Source organism: Triplophysa rosa, linkage group LG10 (assembly GCF_024868665.1).
Source record: "Triplophysa rosa linkage group LG10, Trosa_1v2, whole genome shotgun sequence".
Lineage (NCBI taxonomy): Eukaryota > Metazoa > Chordata > Actinopteri > Cypriniformes > Nemacheilidae > Triplophysa > Triplophysa rosa.
The window spans coordinates 19,768,691-19,786,490 of NC_079899.1; the positions used below are offsets into that span (position 1 = coordinate 19,768,691).

The window sequence follows — 17,800 nt, forward strand, 5'->3', positions numbered from 1 at the left end:
GCAGGGATGTGTAAAAAAACAGCTTGGTCTAAATTCTGAGCATTGTTTTGCAATCTGTACGCAGAACCAGATGCATATTTTTACCTCACATTAAAAGGAATAGTGCACGAAATATAAAATTCTCCCAAAATTTACTCAACGCCCTTCCTTTATGTACACATACATTAATAAAGTCATCCAAATAAAGCCAGTTGGCTGTTTTCCGAGGTGAAATATTTACCAGTAGAAGAACCATTACTAAGATCCATTCAACAAACTGTTTGTTTAATAAAATCAATATACAATAAAATTCAACACAATTAATATATAATAAAATATTTAAATAAATGACTATTAATATAAATTAAATATAATATAAGTAGTTATATTATTAGCCACTAGCCAGACGATCAACAAACATAGACCGGAAGGTAACTTTGGGCCAGGCGTGTGCGTACAATAAACCCTTTATAAAAAAAATGGTTCTGTAATATAATTTAGCTGCAACCAAAATCCCTGATTTGATGTGTTGTTTAGGGACCATGTACTGGTAACCAGCAGAGTCTGGCCCACAGTCGTCTGTGGGATGCTGTAGTGGGCTTCCTCCATGTGTTTGCTCACCTGCAGATGAAGCTTTCTCAGGTTTGTGGACAAATTACTATGAACCTTATTCATTCATTGCAGAGTACAAATACAAAAGCTCAATTAAGAGACATTTAAAAAAATCTTTGTATGCAGGATTCCAGTCAGATAGAGCTGCTGAAGGCTTTGATGGACTTACAAAAAGACATGGTGGTGATGCTGCTTTCCATGCTTGAAGGTAGAATGAATTTCAAAGATGATTTCTTATTCTTCATGCACATCCTGTTTTGCTTGTGACAAATGTGGATGCCTATGAGTAAATTAAGAGTCCTTCGTTTTAAATGTATAAATGTTGCTTTGCGTTTCTAGGAAATGTGGTAAATGGGACCATTGGCAAACAGATGGTGGACATGCTGGTGGAATCATCCAGCAATGTCGAGATGATCCTCAAGTTCTTTGATATGTTCCTCAAACTCAAAGACCTCACGTCTTCTGATGCTTTCAAAGAATATGACCCGGATGGTAAAGGACTCATTTCCAGAAAGGACTTCCAGCGAGCCATGGAAAGCTTCAAGCGTTATTCCCAGTCAGAGATGGGGTTTCTGCTGTCCTGCGCAGAGACGGGAGAAAGCGAGTTTTTGGATTACCAGGAGTTTGTGACGCGTTTTCATGAACCTGCCAAAGATATCGGCTTCAACGTGGTCGTTCTTCTGACCAATCTGTCCGAGCATATGCCCAATGATGCCCGCTTGCTAAATTTTCTGGAGCTGGCGGACAGCGTGCTTAAGTATTTCCAATCTCACCTGGGCAGAATCGAAATCCTGGGCAGCGGGAAACGGATCGAGAGGGTGTACTTTGAGATCAGCGAATCCAGCCGCACACAGTGGGAGAAACCACAGGTAATAAAAGATTATTTACTAGTGCACTTTTGGTGGTCCACTATTGTTTATCTTACATGATTCTCTGTGGAAGTGTTTGTTGTGTTATCGCTGAACTGAGTGAGCTCAAAGTATTTATATGTTCATTTAGGTGAAAGAGAGCAAACGGCAGTTCATCTTTGATGTCGTAAATAAGGGAGGAGGGAAGGAAAAGATGGAACTATTTGTCAACTTCTGTGAAGATACCATCTTTGAAATGCAGCTGGCTGCGCAGATCTCTGCTTCAGAGTGTGGAGAGGAACCGAAATCAAAAGATGAAGAGAAAGAAAAGGCTGAAAGCATTTCAGAAGACAGTATGCCCCAAGATTCACATTGTCTCCCTGTGATGAATCTTCTCTCTGTACGTAACATCCGTAAGCACATAAAGGAAATATCCATCAAGAGTGTCTTCTCAGCAATCTTCTCCATCTTCCAAACCGTTCTTCTGCTAATCACAAATGGTGTTTTGGGTGTGGTTTGGTTTTTCCTCTATCTGCTCTATCATATCTTCTTGAGCGGATGGATCATTGACGCGGCGAAAGAGATGAAACTAGCTGACATTTTGGGTGACCTTCGGGATCCTACCATGGTTGAGGTCACTGGGGATGGAGAAGTCGTCGTCAGAGGAAATCACAGTTACACGTGTGCGGTTTCATCTCAGGGTAATCTTTGAGGCATGAGTCTGGATCTGTCTGCGGTGTCAAGGGACCCTCAGCTCCTCATGGATATTTTCGGTTTGTGTCTGAAGAAGGAGGGAGGGACATATACGTTGTTTAGTGGTGACCATCAAGCCGGCCTGGATGAACTTCTACACATGTCTCAATTTCAGGTCAACAGTTCAAAGCATATAATTGTGAACAAAAAATATGCATTATGTACTTTTTCATGGTTTAGTAACTAGTCTTGTTCATTTTTGGACATTTGTGTACATAAAGTCGACATTTCTAATAAGTGAAAGCAAGTATGGGCATTTGTGTCTACTTTGAAACATTTCTGTTCGAAATCGAAGTCATGGATTCAGTCAAACTTTATATCCACCTTCAAAACGTGTGTGTTCATCTACATCCACTTTCAACAAGTGGACAATTGTGTTCTGCGTACATTTATTTCTGCTTTGTTGTTATTACTAAAGGTGGAAATCATTGAGGAGGATTTTCGACAGGTGCAAGAAGAAAAGGCTTCAGAGGATGAGAGAACTATGTAAGTGCTCCAGACCGTGAGAAGATCAAACTCACCCATTTAAATGAGAGAAAATACCGCTGCTTTAACAGGGAATACCAGTGCTTTTCAGCTTTCAAGTGTATCATTACTGTACCCTGCGGGCAGCTCTGGAAAACTATGAAGAAATGTTTTAATATTCTCCACACTTCACTCGGGTATTTAAGCTGTCCAGACCTAAACAATTTGAGTGTGAAATTAAAATATCTTCGAATGCCGAGAATTAGTCCCTCGGTAACAATATGCAAATCCACAATGCTTCGTTTCTATTAGCTGTGATATTTGCACAACATTAGGTGGAAACGTATTGGACAGCTTGTTTGGCTAAAACAATTGCGAGTTATATAACGCTGTATAAACTAAATAAAGACATTGCATTTACATTTCCCAGTGGAAAAGAAGGCGAGAAGATAGAAATGAAGACTAAAGGGAGAGTTAGAAAGCTCGGCTATTCTAAACCTGAGGAAACCGAAGTCCAAAAATCTTTCATTTGGAAAACAGTCTGCTCTCAGAAGACCAAACTGCTGGTATGTTGCTTTCTCTCGTTCTCTGTTGTTTTACAAGCTTTCTAACAGATGGTTAACCGTATGGGCCCTATATTTCATCTGATGACCTGTATTACGTCTTCATTTTCTCTTCAGAATTGCTTTGCAAGAAATTTCTACAACATGAGATTGTTGGCCCTGTGCTTTGCTTTTGCCATCAATTTTATTCTGCTGTTCTACAAGGTGAGCTTTGTTTTGTGTTGCTCGCACAGAAGTGGGACCAAAATGCCTCAATGATTCTTGTATTTTTAGGTTTCATCGACCGTTGATGGCGACGATGATGATGATGTGGAGATCACTCTGTGTGATTCCAACAGCAAGGATTCACAGGAAGTGTATTACGAGCTGGAGGAGAACAGCGGCTACATGAAAATGATTCTTCACAGTCTGGCTTTTCTGCACACGCTCATCTCGCTCTGCTGTATTACCGGCTACTACTGTCTGAAGGTCACACACACAATATAACACATACATCAGTTGTACATGCCTTTGCAAGCCCAGTTTAGCCTAATTTTAACATCAGCCTACACTCTTAAAAATAAAGGTGCTAAAAGGGATAGTTCACCCAAAAATGAAAATTCTGTCATCATTTACTCACCCTCAGATTGTTCCAAACACAAAGGAAGATATTTTGAAGAATGTCAGCAACCAAACAAATCTCATCCCCCCATTTACTGCCGTAGTAGGGAAAATAAATACTATGGGAGTCAATGGGGGATGAGATCTGTTTTTTTACTGACATTCTTCCAAATATCTTCCTTTGTGTTTAGCAGAACAAAGACATTTTTGCAGGTTTGGAACAATCTGAGGGTGAGGGTCAAACGATGACAGAATTTGTGGGTGAACTACTTTTTAAAAGGTTCTTCACAGCGATGCACAGAAGCCATTTTTGGTTCCACAAAGAACCATTCAGTCCAAAGTTTTTTAAAGAACCATCTCTTTCTTACCTTTTTATAATCCGAAGAACCTTTTTTCGCCACAAATGTGGCGGTTCTTTATGGATCCATTTGGACAAAAAAAGGTTCTTCTATGGCATTGTGAAGCACCCTTATTTTTATGAGTGTATGTAACATTTTGATTGAAAAGCTGAAAATTGACTTCAAGAATTCCTTAATCTTGCTGTTATTGATACAGATATTTTCTGTCCATACACATAGTACTACATCTGTAGGCTATCCTATCCAAAAAATGTATATTTTGGACCCCACGGTACATGCCTGTCCTTGTTTGAAATGCTCTGATCTCTGACAGGTTCCTTTAGTTATTTTTAAGCGGGAGAAGGAACTGGCTCGTAAACTGGAGTTCGATGGGCTCTACATCACAGAGCAACCTTCAGAAGATGACATTAAAGGCCAGTGGGACAGGGTGGTCATCAACACGCCGTAAGAGACCCGAAACTGTTTCCAAAAGCTGACTTAAACATTCATAAGCAATATGGCTGTCGTCCTAAATCAGTTTAATATTTAATGTGGCTCTTTCACTGCTAGGCAGTAAAAATGGTTTACCTCTTGTTCGCTGTTTTTCAGATCGTACCCGAGTAATTACTGGGATAAATTTGTGAAAAGAAAGGTAAGGTTAACATATTAAATTTATTCTCACAAGATTTTGGAATGATATATGACAACAGTAACATCTGCATAAAATTACAATCAAATACATTTACTTCACCCAAAAATGTGACTGAATTTTCATTTTTGGATGAAGTATCCTATTAAATAAATTATTCTTGTTCTGGAATGCCTAGTCTTAGTCTTAATCTTATTTTTAAAGTTGACTTGAATTTGGAAATTTCTGAAAAAAGGAGTAGTTCATGCAAATGGTTGGAGTTTGGTTGCTAGGTTTTTGCTTACAGGCCCAAGTCGAAAGAGTCAACCGCGAGTCTCTTTAATATTCTGATCCCATGATACGGCTCAAGTAAATCCTTCAAAGCAAGTCTATGTTTTTCTTCACCCGTTTTATCATCTGTCAGGTTAAAATCATCAATCTAATGGCTTGGAGAAGTACAAGCAGACCCCGCACAATAAGATTTGATGTATCATATCATGCCCGTAGCACAAATGGTGTGAGATGAGTTACGAGCCAAACTTTAATACTTCAGGGTTAACATGAGTAGTATTTATCTTTCCCTGGATGTTTTTACGGTTAGTGACAGTAAATCGCGTGGTTTGAACTCTATGTGTTCTGTGATGACTTTTAATGCTGCAGGTGATGGCAAAATACAAAGAGATGTACGGTTCGGCGCGGGTTCGAGAACTGCTGGGTTTGGATAAAGCTGCTCTGGATTTCAGCTCTGACACTCAGGAGAGGAAGAAACCTGTACCAAAGGGTTCCTTGTGAGTTATGGATGAAATCAAACCTGCTTTTATTGAACCACAATGAGACAATTGAATTCAAAAATGATATCGCCGGGTGCCAGATGATGGCAGCAGTTGTTAATATGACAAGCAAAAATCATTTTCGTGATTTCAGATTAAACACCATTGATATGAAGTACCAAATATGGAAGCTGGGAGTGGTTTTCACAGACAATGTAAGAAACCCGAACATGTCACACCCAGGAAATATCTTTAAACAGCGATCAAAAGGATAAATCTCACATTAGATTGTGTCTTTGTGCTTGTTTCTCTTTGTCTCTCTCAGTCTTTCCTTTACCTGACCTGGTACGTTTTTGTGTCTGTTCTGGGCCATTATAACAAATTTTTCTTCGCTGCCCATCTCTTGGACATCGCCATGGGTTTTAAAACACTGCGAACAATATTGTCATCTGTTACGCATAACGGCAAGCAGGTATTATGTTTGAAATGTCCTGTATAGACACTAACACAGTATTAAACTATGGACATATCTAAGACTGACCAAATAAATCTTTTGTTTGGTCATTTAACACAAACTTGTTTATAAATTAGCTTGAAAGTTTTGTTTGAGCTGTTTTTCTTTTCTGTTGTTTTGTTTTTTTGTGTTATCTAATGCCATGACATTTATACTCTTATTTATCGTCTGTGTGTTTCAGCTGGTTCTGACAGTGGGACTCCTGGCTGTTGTTGTTTATCTCTACACGGTGGTCGCCTTTAACTTCTTTCGCAAGTTTTACAACAAAAGTGAAGAAGGAGAATCAAGGGACATGAAATGTGATGCTATGCTCACAGTGAGTGTCTTTTATCTTAGCCTTTAAAACAAATGCCATTTAGATACAAAGAAACAGTCTCTTCAGAGAGGGAGATGCTACAAAAGTCTCTCAAACTATTTATATTAAATGTGTTTATTGAAACTCTATTCGTCTACACAGTGTTACATGTTCCACATGTACGTTGGCGTGAGAGCCGGAGGAGGGATCGGAGATGAAATCGAAGATCCAGCTGGCGATGAGTTCGAGCACTATCGCATCATCTTCGACATCACGTTCTTCTTCTTCGTCATTGTTATTCTTCTCGCCATCATTCAGGGTAAGAGAACTTTTCTGCTGACATACGGCTTCAGAACTAGAAACTGAAACGAATGACATGTGCATAGCGTTTCAATAAGGATGATGAGTAAATGAGTTTTGTTTTAGTTATATAGTATGTCCTCTAACGCCGGACTCGTGCTGCGCGGCACTAGACAGATTCATCCCCACGCTGAGAAGGGATTTATGGGACGAGATCTGAGAACCTTGTGATGATAGCGAAATGTGTAATGTGTGGAGCGAAAAAATACCCACCGTTCAAAGTGTCACTGTGCTTTGTGACTTGCTCCGTTGTGATGTCTTTTGAAACCAAATCATTTCTTTCAGGTCTGATCATTGATTCGTTTGGGGAGTTGAGAGACCAACAGGAACAGGTTAAAGAGGACATGGAGGTAAATCTAAAAACGAAATGGAAGTTGAATCCATTCAGATTTATGATGCCTGTCGTCTTGTATTCCAATTAATTTTGAGAAAAATAAACATTTTCCTAATTATGATTTGAAGCTGCGCTGCTTCTCTGTGTTAATATTTCATTTTTCTGTTTGTAAATATGTTATTAATCTCTGTCAACAGGTTTTCACACTAGCCGGTTAATTGATCATTTATTATTAAACAGTGAATGTGGCGTGCCATTAAGTCTCGTTTTTTTCTTGTTCAGACTAAGTGTTTTATTTGTGGCATTGGTAGCGAGTACTTTGACACGGTGCCTCATGGGTTTGAGTCGCACACGCTTCAGGAGCACAACCTGGCCAACTACCTGTGAGTACTGCTGGGCCACTGAAAACATTTCGTCAAAGATCAGTGCTCTGTCTTTTATTACTGACTTTTTTGAGTTAAAGCTCCAGTGTGTAATTTTTTGGAGGATCTATTTACAGAATTTACAGAAACTATGTCTTCAGAGGTGTATAAAGACCTTACATAATGAAGCGTTATGTTTTTATTATCTTAGAATTAACTATTTCTATCTTCATACACTTCGGGTCCCCTTGTATGGAATTCGCCATGTGGTTTCTACAGTAGCCCTACACGGACAAACTGCTCTACTGAGCGGGTTTTGTAAATACGTTATCTCGTTCAGTAAAGAAGCGAAAAATGTGACGTCATCTTAGTTCTGTGTCAGCCACCATAGTGCTTCGAAAGGGAGGGGTGGAGTGAGCCGTTGGTTGCAATTCACAACCTCACCGCTAGATGCTGCTAAATTTCATACACTGGACCTTTAAGGCTTTAAATATAAGTATTTTAGTCTTTTATTTTAAGTAAATTGTAATAAATGCAAATTTAACTTCTTGTCAATGATTTATAACTATCTAGAAGTATAACTAGGCAAAAATGGGTGGACGTTTTATTTGAAGTTAAATGAGGTTTTGTTTTGTTTTGTTTGCGCTTCAGGTTCTTTCTGATGTACCTCATCAATAAGGATGTTACAGAACATACCGGACAGGTACAACATCAAATGTCATGAATTGTATTAAAGAAAGATAAATAAATATTTCATGAGAGTGAAAGTATTGTGTGCCTGCCCTGAAGTAATATGTGCAACCACTGAAAAATGATCTTTTGGATGAAAATTACACAAGGCTATACATTTTTGTGTACACACACATACACAAAAACTTTTTAGTTTCTCTTTTTAATTTAAACTCCATTACACTCAACAGGAGTCGTATGTTTGGAAGATGTTCCAGGAACGCTGCTGGGAATTCTTTCCTGTTGGAGACTGTTTCCGGAAACAGTATGGAGATCAACTCAGTTGAAGTATTTGAAGGAAACGTTTTTCAGACCTCTTGCCTCTCCTGTTTTGATTATTGGTTTGGTGTTTTTTATTTATTCCACACTACTTATTTATTGTTAAGTGTTGCTTATTGTTGAATTTAAGGCATGGATTTGATGTTGATGTGAGGTGTGTTTTAGAATTAGAAACCTTAAAATTATGTAAAAGCAAAAATGATATTTACAGTTAACCAATATCATCGCAGGAAGAATAAAGTGATAGTTCACCCCAAAATAAAACTTCATTTCAAACCTGTATGACTTTTTTCTTCTGCAGAACACAAAAGAAGGTACTTTGAAGAATCTTGTTAACCAAACAACACTGGGCCTCATTGACTTCCCTTGTATGTGCACAAAACCACAGAGACATTTCTCAAAATATCTTTTTTTTTCCACGGAAGAAAGAGTCATATGCAGGTTTAAAGAAACGAGGGTGAATAAATGATGACATTTTTTTATTTTGGGGGTGAGGTATCTCTTTAAAATTATAAATAGATTTTTTTTCCCTTTTAAAGGGAAAAATGCAGTGTGGTACTAGGATGTTTTATTTGGTCATACTTTGGTACTTAGCAAGCACCGCCAATAAAGTGCCTCACCAAGCAACCTTCAAATTATCATCCCTGAGCTTCACCCATAATGCCACACCATCCCGCATAATACCAGCATACAGCAAACTGTTCCAAACTGTTATTCTGCCGGGCTTACTGTAGCTCTTCTGGAGTCTTTTTGTGTCTGAGGTAAATCTCATTTCAGTCATCTGTGCCTGCACTTCCAACCGTGTCTACTCTGAATTTCAATCATTCCTGTGATAAACTGATCTGCTGGAATAAAAACCATCCACTGTTTGCCCCTACTGTATGCTTACTGTAATTCTCCAACTGTTGTTTTTCCTTAAGACAGATTTTCCGGTCTTCGCTCCAACACTTTTCATAAACCTTTTTCTTCTTTCAATGCTGCGTCATCCCCCGTTCTGCCTTCGTATCCTCTACCACCCCTCCACCCTCTCGGCTTCTCATCTTTTTCACCTTCTCTCTCTCTCTCTCCATCATGTGAGAGATAGCTCTCAGATCCCGAGCGTGAAATTAAATGGCAGTCTGCATCACACGTGGCTGGTGGAGTTCTCGGCACCACAGGGCATGACCATCAACCATTCCAGAGGTGCTGTTAAAGCATTTACCTCCCTTTTCACCAGAGTGTTTTGCGCTCCTGCTGCTGTCAGCCTTATTACCAACATAGACAAAAGACAGAACTGATCATCATTATCTGTAACACCCCCTGAGAGTGACAAAAGAGGGAGATCGCAACAACAGATCTGTTTCTTTCAAAACAAAGACTAGAAAATGGACAAAAATAAGAAATTCACAAGCCTGCCTGTCTGAGATCTCTCTCTGGAGATGGTTAGGTGATTTGTGTGCATTTTCCCATGAAGCACTATACATTTAATCACGTTGCTGAAGCTTTTATCCAGATGGCCTAAATTAAATAAATCTCGAATACAATTCATCTTACAGTACACAATCCTGCAATATTATCAGTACAGAAAAGGTAAACCAGAGAAGAACAAATATACAGAAAATGTATTCGCGACGGTTCCTGCGGTTATGGATTAATGAAGTACTCGCTAAACACACGTGTCTTCTGCTGCTTCTTGAAGATTGTTAGGTCTCGGCAGATCAGGAGGTCGAAAGCTGATAGCAGACAGAGATAGAAAACTCTAGCTGTTCAGGTTTTTGGGGTTTTTACACATCAGTTTTTTATACACCGCCAACCAAGAACCGATGCCTAATCGACTTCTAATGACCATAACAAAAATCAAGCGGATAAAGTATCTGCTCAAACGAACCATTGAAATGTAATGACTTTTGGGGAGAATTTGAGGGCTCATTTGGCTACTGGTTCGACTTTGATGTCCACTCAGGAATGTGCTGGAGGGGATGGAGGTTTTGATGATGGATGGTAGAGTCCGAGCTCTGTGTAGTGTACCCAGCCTGTGGTCTCCTCACTGCTCCAGCTGTAACCACAGGGTAAACTAGAGCATGCTGATGGTTTTAATTGAGAGTAATTCGGGAGAGGAGGATGTGGGTAAGTTTGTCCGGAGGATAACAGGCATAGAGAATGAGACCCCTGGGATGTAAACCTTTCTAAATCAAATTTTCACCAATGAGTGTGTTTATCTCGGGGATAACTGCCGTCGTTTATATTATTTGGTTTTAACTGAATATGAACATGCAATGTAAGAGATAATGATTTGTGCGCATGTCTTATGTATAGACTGTTTCGGCTGCAGCAACAACATAAACAAACGTTAGATCTCCGCAAAAAATCCAAAACTGTTAAGTAGTTTTAATTTGATTTAATACAATTATTACACAACAAAATATTAACATAAATGATTATGAATATAAGTTAAATATAAAATAAATGATATAACCAGGGGTGGACTGGCCATCTGGCTTACCGGGCGTTTTCCTGGTGGCCGCTAACGTATGGGGCCGTAACGGAGGCATTGGCCGCTTAGACGGACGTATTATAAATGCGAATGCACGCAACGCGAATGCAAAAGACACATATGCATGTACCACCACCCCCCACTCAACAGATTCGGTGGAGGGCCGATGCGGGCCTAAAAATGCCAGGGCCGATTTTTCAGACATACCGGAAGTTAACTTCGGGTGCATCCGATGAAACGCGTATATTTGTATTGTTAGTATTGTTGTGGTAGATTTGAGCTGATGAACCTATCCACTCTTTAAGTCATGCAAATAAGGAATCGTTTCTGGGTCCAAGCCTACACTCATTTCAAGTGCGGCTACTGTTTAAACAGCTGTTCATGAGAATTGTTTATTCCTATTTTGATACTTTTATAAACTCACGGTGTACACTATACAGTCTCCAGGCTCACTGGATCTCCGACATCAATATTTAAATAATTCATAAAAAACGAATATCGCCATCTGGGATGTTGTTCTAGAGGTTATGATTATCGTTTTAATGTGTTTTTATAGCACACTATGAGTTTACAATATCATATTTCTTTGTTTGCCGATGGCATCTGATAGTGCGTTTGGACACGGACACGGTGGTGTGTGATGTCATACTTTACAAGCGGATAGGTTACAGACATCAGTAGGGATAACTAGAGAAATGTGGAAACATTTGCAGATCAAAGCTGCAAACCACAACTCGCCTCTATATCGCCATCTCTGTTCGAAATCTAAAATTGCAGGTCACACAAAATTGTACCTGACAGCTCAGATTATAAATCATTATATGCTTACCATTGTGAATTTGGGTGTAGGAGAACTTTAAGGAGAGTTTTGAACTTTTTTCTGACTTGTTTTTCAGTTACGACAACAGAAATTATTTTTATCGCTAATAAAACAAAAAATGCGATTATGGTCCCTGACAGCTAAGCTGTTTTGTAAACATTTGATGAACTGTTTGCAATTTAAAATTGTGTTTGTTTTATGAATTACCAATTAATTGTTTTCGTCCTTTGCTATATTAAAGTAACAGTCTGCCATCTATTCAAAAAGCTTGCTCAGGTTAAGATGAACTTGGTGTATTTGGATCAGAACTTCATTTATTTCAACTGGAAAACGTGAATCACTGACAGAACTGCAGTCGACTGTTGTCTGCGTAATTTATAAATAGACACTTCACATCCTAAAAAATAAACAGTGCAAATTCTAATGATTTCCATTACAAATATTGAATCATCAGCTGTTTACCATTAAAACCATTTTAATGTTTTGTTGGTTGCGATCTGCATTAGATATAATTTCTGTCAAGGTTTCTTCAGCAGGGATTAAATATTTGACTGTGTTTGTTTATGTATGCTTGTTTCACTTGAGTAGTATAACACATGCTTTACACTTTTCTCTCTAACTTCTCTCTGCTGAGTTTCTTTATTCCTCCCAGGAGCTACAGTATCATCTCGAAAGGATTTCTTTGTCAGTCCGCTGAGCTGACCATGAGAGAATACTGCCAGAATATAAAACTGCACTGCATGCAAATGCACAGAACAGAAAGACTCACATCACAGGCTGTCAAAGCTCTGAGAGGGAAAAAAGTGACAAGAGAGTACGAAGTTACCGTGTTTCTTATTCTAGAAAAAAAGTATTTTATGTTTGCCAACAAATTGTTGGGTTTTTTGGTGTGAATGGTGCCTCTTTTGTAAATAAATTTGTCTCACTGCGCCTTATTCTACTTGGGTGCAGTAATTAGCGTAGCGCTACTGCCGCCAAATGCATCAAATTAAATACGCTAACTTTGTGAATATGGCTACTGAGGTCTTGTGGAGAACAAACAGAAACCGAATGCAAACCGATCTGGTTAGTTCGATAGAAGAATGTTGTGAACACACCCTATTATGCAGAAGGAATTCATGATTCATTTAACAAAATTAGCAATATGAGAGCAGAAGCATCTCTTTCTATTTTAAGATGAAGAGTCGATACCACTAGTTTTACGCGTTTTTATTTAGACTTCAATATGGGCAGACCACAAGGGGGCATTTGGAAGTTTGGACTGTATGAATTGCATTAACACCAGGACCATGGATAACAGGTTTCTAAATGATCCTTATGTGACTCATGTAGAACCGAAGTTATTCCTGAATCTCGGCTCCAAGGCTGTGTGCTCCTGTTTAATATGCCGTCGAATTGACTTTTCATGCTCCTTTGCTGCTTAAAATGGCTCTCTGCACACAGTTTGGCACTGGAGCAAGGGAATTTACCTGTCACTTTGAGCAGTTAAGTGGCAGCACAAGTGGAGTACTGTTAGACTTTGATTCAGGAAATTCACAGATATAAAGTTTGTAAAGGTAATGGGATGCCAGCTGCATTTAAAACGAGGCTGGAATCTATCACAAAATAAGCATCGATGAATGAAACAGGGAATCGTACAGACATTTGATGAGAAATGTATTCTGCATCCTAAAGTGAGGGGCAATGAAGAATAGGATGAAAATGAAAAATGAAGACTGATAGCCATAAAAAAAAACGTAAAAGGAAACGCAAAGCATTTGAAATATGTCCAGTTTGTGTCAAACTTCCAGCTAAACATTGCAGTCACCAAGTTTCAACAAAGACTGATTTAACCATCAGAACAACATGGCCAAACACATTTGATTTAAATTCAACGGGTTTAGGTTTACTGTGAGAGCCTCCAAGGTTAGTGCTACAGTAAATGAAGTGAGTCAAACTGCTCTTGTTTCTGTTTCAAAGACTGTACCTGAGAATACATGGTGGTTGTGGTGGAGAAGTTATGACCTTGAAAAGCTCATTTTCATCATGAAAATCTCAAATGAACAGTTGAAAACTTGCTTTAACTTTTCAGTTAATGTAAGAAATCAACGCTCTTTTTAAAGGTCTTTATAAGTAATAGAATCTGTTCTGCCCAAATGGTTATTGGGGTTGTCTTGCCGGCTGAACATGTAAAAATTGTTACTCATGGCTTGTACAACTTTGTGAAATAAAGAGCTCTCGCTATTACCATTTAGATTACAAACAGCAACACAGTCAACATGGGCCTTCTGTTAGCGTCATGCTGTTGCTTTATAGATCTGAACTGAGATTGCTCACTTTCACACGCTGGGTATAAAGAATTAACTACTGTTATGATCTGTAGTGTTTCAGTGTTTTACCTGCATGAAACTGAATAACATCAGCTCTTTAGTTTATTGATTGACATGGAAAAATGTTCCTGGTGTGCGTCTTGAGGTAAAGCATTGACATTTATATATTTTAAGATATGTCAGTGCAAATAGTTTTCAGTAAAGACAGCTCAAGCATGCATTTTAGTCCCAAACCGTCCCAAATATATACATTTTACCTCAGTAAACTAGTATAAATTATTTCTGCATATGCTTTAGGGACATCCTCACTGAGGGTGGTTTTGTATCTCTTTTTAATTGTTGAAAAATATCCATCTTCTGAATAATTTAAAATTTCCAAATCCTAATCTCGATAACCTTCCCAGATTTACTAACATGTTTGAATTGCTGATCACATGCTAGACTGTCAACCGCCTGACCAAACTTTCTCCAAATATTCCTGTATCATTGCCTGTGTCTGTGTGTGTCTGCCCAGCATAGCAGGAATTCAGAAGCAATGCCAGCCTAATGTAGTGCATGATGATTTCGCCAACACCCTCATCTTCTCCATCCATCCATCTCTCTCTACCTCCTACATTTCTCTCACCCTCTTTGTATTTACTTTATCGTCTCATCTCCTCCAACACATTCTCCCTCCCACTTTTTCCTTTCATCTCCCTTTCTCCATCTCTTTATCTCAAAAATCATCTCCTTTCTCTGCTAAATAACTTCAAGTACTCTAAGATGCACGTGAATCGAAACAGCTGCGCCACTTTGCGGAAAACTTGCGCCTTATTCGCTAGTCACTTCAATCCGGGTTTAATCAAGCGCAATCATCCTTGGTATAGCACTGCGCCACGTGCATTTAAATAAATTGTCACTCTTTTCAGTGAAAACATGTTTTGTTCTATGCAAATTAAGTTTATTAAAGAATAAATGATGTTATTACAGTGCCTTGTTCACAAAAGTCAGTGCTATTAGCCTGGTGCAGTTGCCGTCACGCTATCCAATTACCACGCACAGAAAGCAGGTGGTAAACACATTTTTATTTTAAATGGAATTTTTGCGTACATTTTCTACTCATCATGGCAGCAGTAATTCATCACATGATGATCAATGTAGAGGAGTGTTATAACTGGGCATATGTCCAGATGAAGCAGAGCGCACTCTCCGCATTTTAAAGAGACGTTTCAGGTGCATGTAACGCTCTTAAGATGGGGAGCTGCACTATCCAAATTGCGTTCGGCACTGAATTTTCCGGTGTGTTTGCAATGTTGCCTGTTTTGCATAATTCCATTTAGCGAATCAAGCGCTAAAACAGTGCAGAAAGCAAACAACTCTATCAGAGGGCTCAATTTCTTTTTAAAAACTCTACCCAGGTAAACATAGACTTTTCATACGATCTCGAATTGGCTTTTGGCAAACATAAACCTTCTTGTTGCCCTAAAAATCAAAATTCTGTCATAAATTACCCTAGAGTTGTTCCAAATCTGTTTCAATTTTTTTGTTCTGATGAACACAGAGAAAGAGATTTGGAAGAATGCTTGTAACCAAGCAGTTCTTTGCCACCACAAGTTCAACAGAACAAAGAAATTTACAAAGAAATTTTTCCTACTATAGTAGTCGATGGTGGCCAAGAACTGTTTGGTTACAAGCATTCTTCCAAATATCGTTCTCTGTGTTCATAAGAACAAAGAAATGTATACAGATTTGGAACAACTCCAGGGTGAGTAAATGAGAACAGATTTTTCATTTTTGGGTAACCTGTTCCTTTAAAGGGATACTTCACCCAAAAATGAAAGTTCTGTCATCGTTTACTCACCTTCGAGTTGTTTCAAATCTGTATAAATTGATTTGTTCTGATGAACACAGAGAAAGATATTTGGAAGAATGCTTATAACCAGACAGATTTTGCCCCCCATTGACTACCATTGTCATGGTTCTGCCCCATCTTGTCTTGCTTTTCTTGATCTAGTGGCAGAATCATGACAGAATCTCTTGTTTCATGTGGAGAGGGGCATTTTGGCACTGATGGCCATCCATACTCTCTGGTCTCGTCATTGTTCCTGCCCTTGTTTCCTCGTTAGCGCTCATTATGATTTCATGCCCCACACCTGTCCCCTCTTGATTTTGATCCCTTATAATGCCCTTGTGTTTTCTGTCCTGTGCTGGTTCATTGTCATTCGTTTCATGTGGGTGAGGTCCTGTCTCTGTTAGTCTAGTCTAGTCTAGTCTAGTCTAGTCATTTGTATTGAATGGTAAATGTTATCTTTAGTCTTGTTAGGTGTAGTTAGTCCTTGTTCCTGTGTCCTGTTATATCCTTGTTCTTGTTTTACCCCCCGTGGGTTTTTGTTTTGTTTTGTCTTTGTTTTATTTTATTATTAAAGCTGTCTGCACCTGGTTCCTCTGTCCTGTTCCCTCACCGTTCGTGACAACCAGGAAAAAATACAATGGTAGTCAAAAGTGCCCCAGAACTGTTTGCTGTCCATTCTTCAAAATGTCTTTTGTGTTCAACAGAACAAAAAAAGATAAAGTTTGGTTATAAGCATTCTTCCAAATATATTTCTGTGTTCATCAGAACAAAGAAATTTACACAGATTTGGAACAACTCGAAGGTGAGTAAATGATGACAGAATTTTCATTTTTGGGTGAAGTATCCCTTTAACAAACTGATCCACAAACCTCTGAAACGTTGTCAGTTTAGTAAAATCCCCCCGAAAACAATGTTTCAGATAATTAGTCCCCTTATTCTTTTTTCAACCAAACAATAAAAGCCGTATGAACCATGACACACATTTGAAACAGCTGAGACACTGCCTTGGCTTCATATATTTGCTTCAGTTTCTTAAAAACAGCTGTGTGAGGATGTGAGTAGAGCTCCAGCATTAAGGAACTAAACCCTAATCGATAAAGCGAGATGTGATCTTATATGTCAGCCGGATTAATTCAGTGTGGCTAAGCAGGAGAAGGCGAGCAGAAGTAAAAAATGTGAGTCTATTACAAAAGAGACAATGATGCCAATAACAATCGTGACAATTATGATAATGAGGATGATTATTTTCCTGTTCCTGGTTCCATTCCTCACTGCTCTTATTTTGTTTCAAATCTGTGACTCCTATATATGGAGTCGTGTTTCCATGAGTGTGTCAAGTGATTTGTTTTTCTTAAGAGTCTTGTTTTCAACAACGCTTCGTTTTCAGTTGGAGGTGAGTGAGGAAGGTAGAACCGCTTTTACGTGAAGAGACTCCCAATGTGAGAGATACTGAATGACAGAATCAAGTACCTGTGTGTGCATTCAAAGTTCACTTTAGTTAGCGCTACGCCAAGCAGATAGAAGCCTGAACAAGAGAGATAAGGAGTTGGCGTTTGTGGACTCTGGTCAGGTCTCTGTCTGCGTTCCACCTCCGGCTGATTTCCACGCTGTGCCGGTGACCTCAGAGGTGAGCGTGTTTACTGCTGCCCAGCCTCCATCTCCTACAAACAGACTCAAAGTGACCTGAATCCACCCTGAGGTGTGTGTCTCAAACTCCCAGTATTATCTTCTCTACTATTTTTATCTAGCTGTCTTTTTCAGCTTCAAAGTGGATCACTGTTACAACAAAAACTTCAAATTTGTTGTTTCTTTCATTAAAAACACATTACGTGTAGCTACACCAATGCAGACATGAATGCTTTTGAACACATTGCAATGCACAGTCTTGTTGTGCATAAATAATGTGCTTTCTTTCATCTTTGTAATTGATTTCACAAA

The 17,800-nt window shown here is 38.9% G+C and overlaps 1 protein-coding gene across 1 annotated transcript in view; it reads left to right on the forward strand.

Annotated features, from left to right (window-relative positions):
- The window catches only part of ryr2b (ryanodine receptor 2b (cardiac)), a 49,597-nt gene extending 40,261 nt beyond the window's left edge, over nt 1–9,336 (forward strand). Inside the window, 19 exon segments of the mRNA XM_057343751.1 lie at nt 517–621; nt 718–799; nt 931–1,460; nt 1,591–2,307; nt 2,611–2,678; nt 3,088–3,223; nt 3,338–3,433; nt 3,494–3,688; nt 4,493–4,623; nt 4,768–4,810; nt 5,447–5,574; nt 5,711–5,771; nt 5,882–6,028; nt 6,252–6,386; nt 6,528–6,684; nt 7,011–7,075; nt 7,342–7,442; nt 8,073–8,124; nt 8,342–9,336. Of these exon segments, the coding sequence (XP_057199734.1) occupies nt 517–621; nt 718–799; nt 931–1,460; nt 1,591–2,307; nt 2,611–2,678; nt 3,088–3,223; nt 3,338–3,433; nt 3,494–3,688; nt 4,493–4,623; nt 4,768–4,810; nt 5,447–5,574; nt 5,711–5,771; nt 5,882–6,028; nt 6,252–6,386; nt 6,528–6,684; nt 7,011–7,075; nt 7,342–7,442; nt 8,073–8,124; nt 8,342–8,437 (3,045 nt within the window). The 3' untranslated portion in view covers nt 8,438–9,336.
- Nucleotides 9,337–17,800: the final 8,464 nt, after the last annotated feature.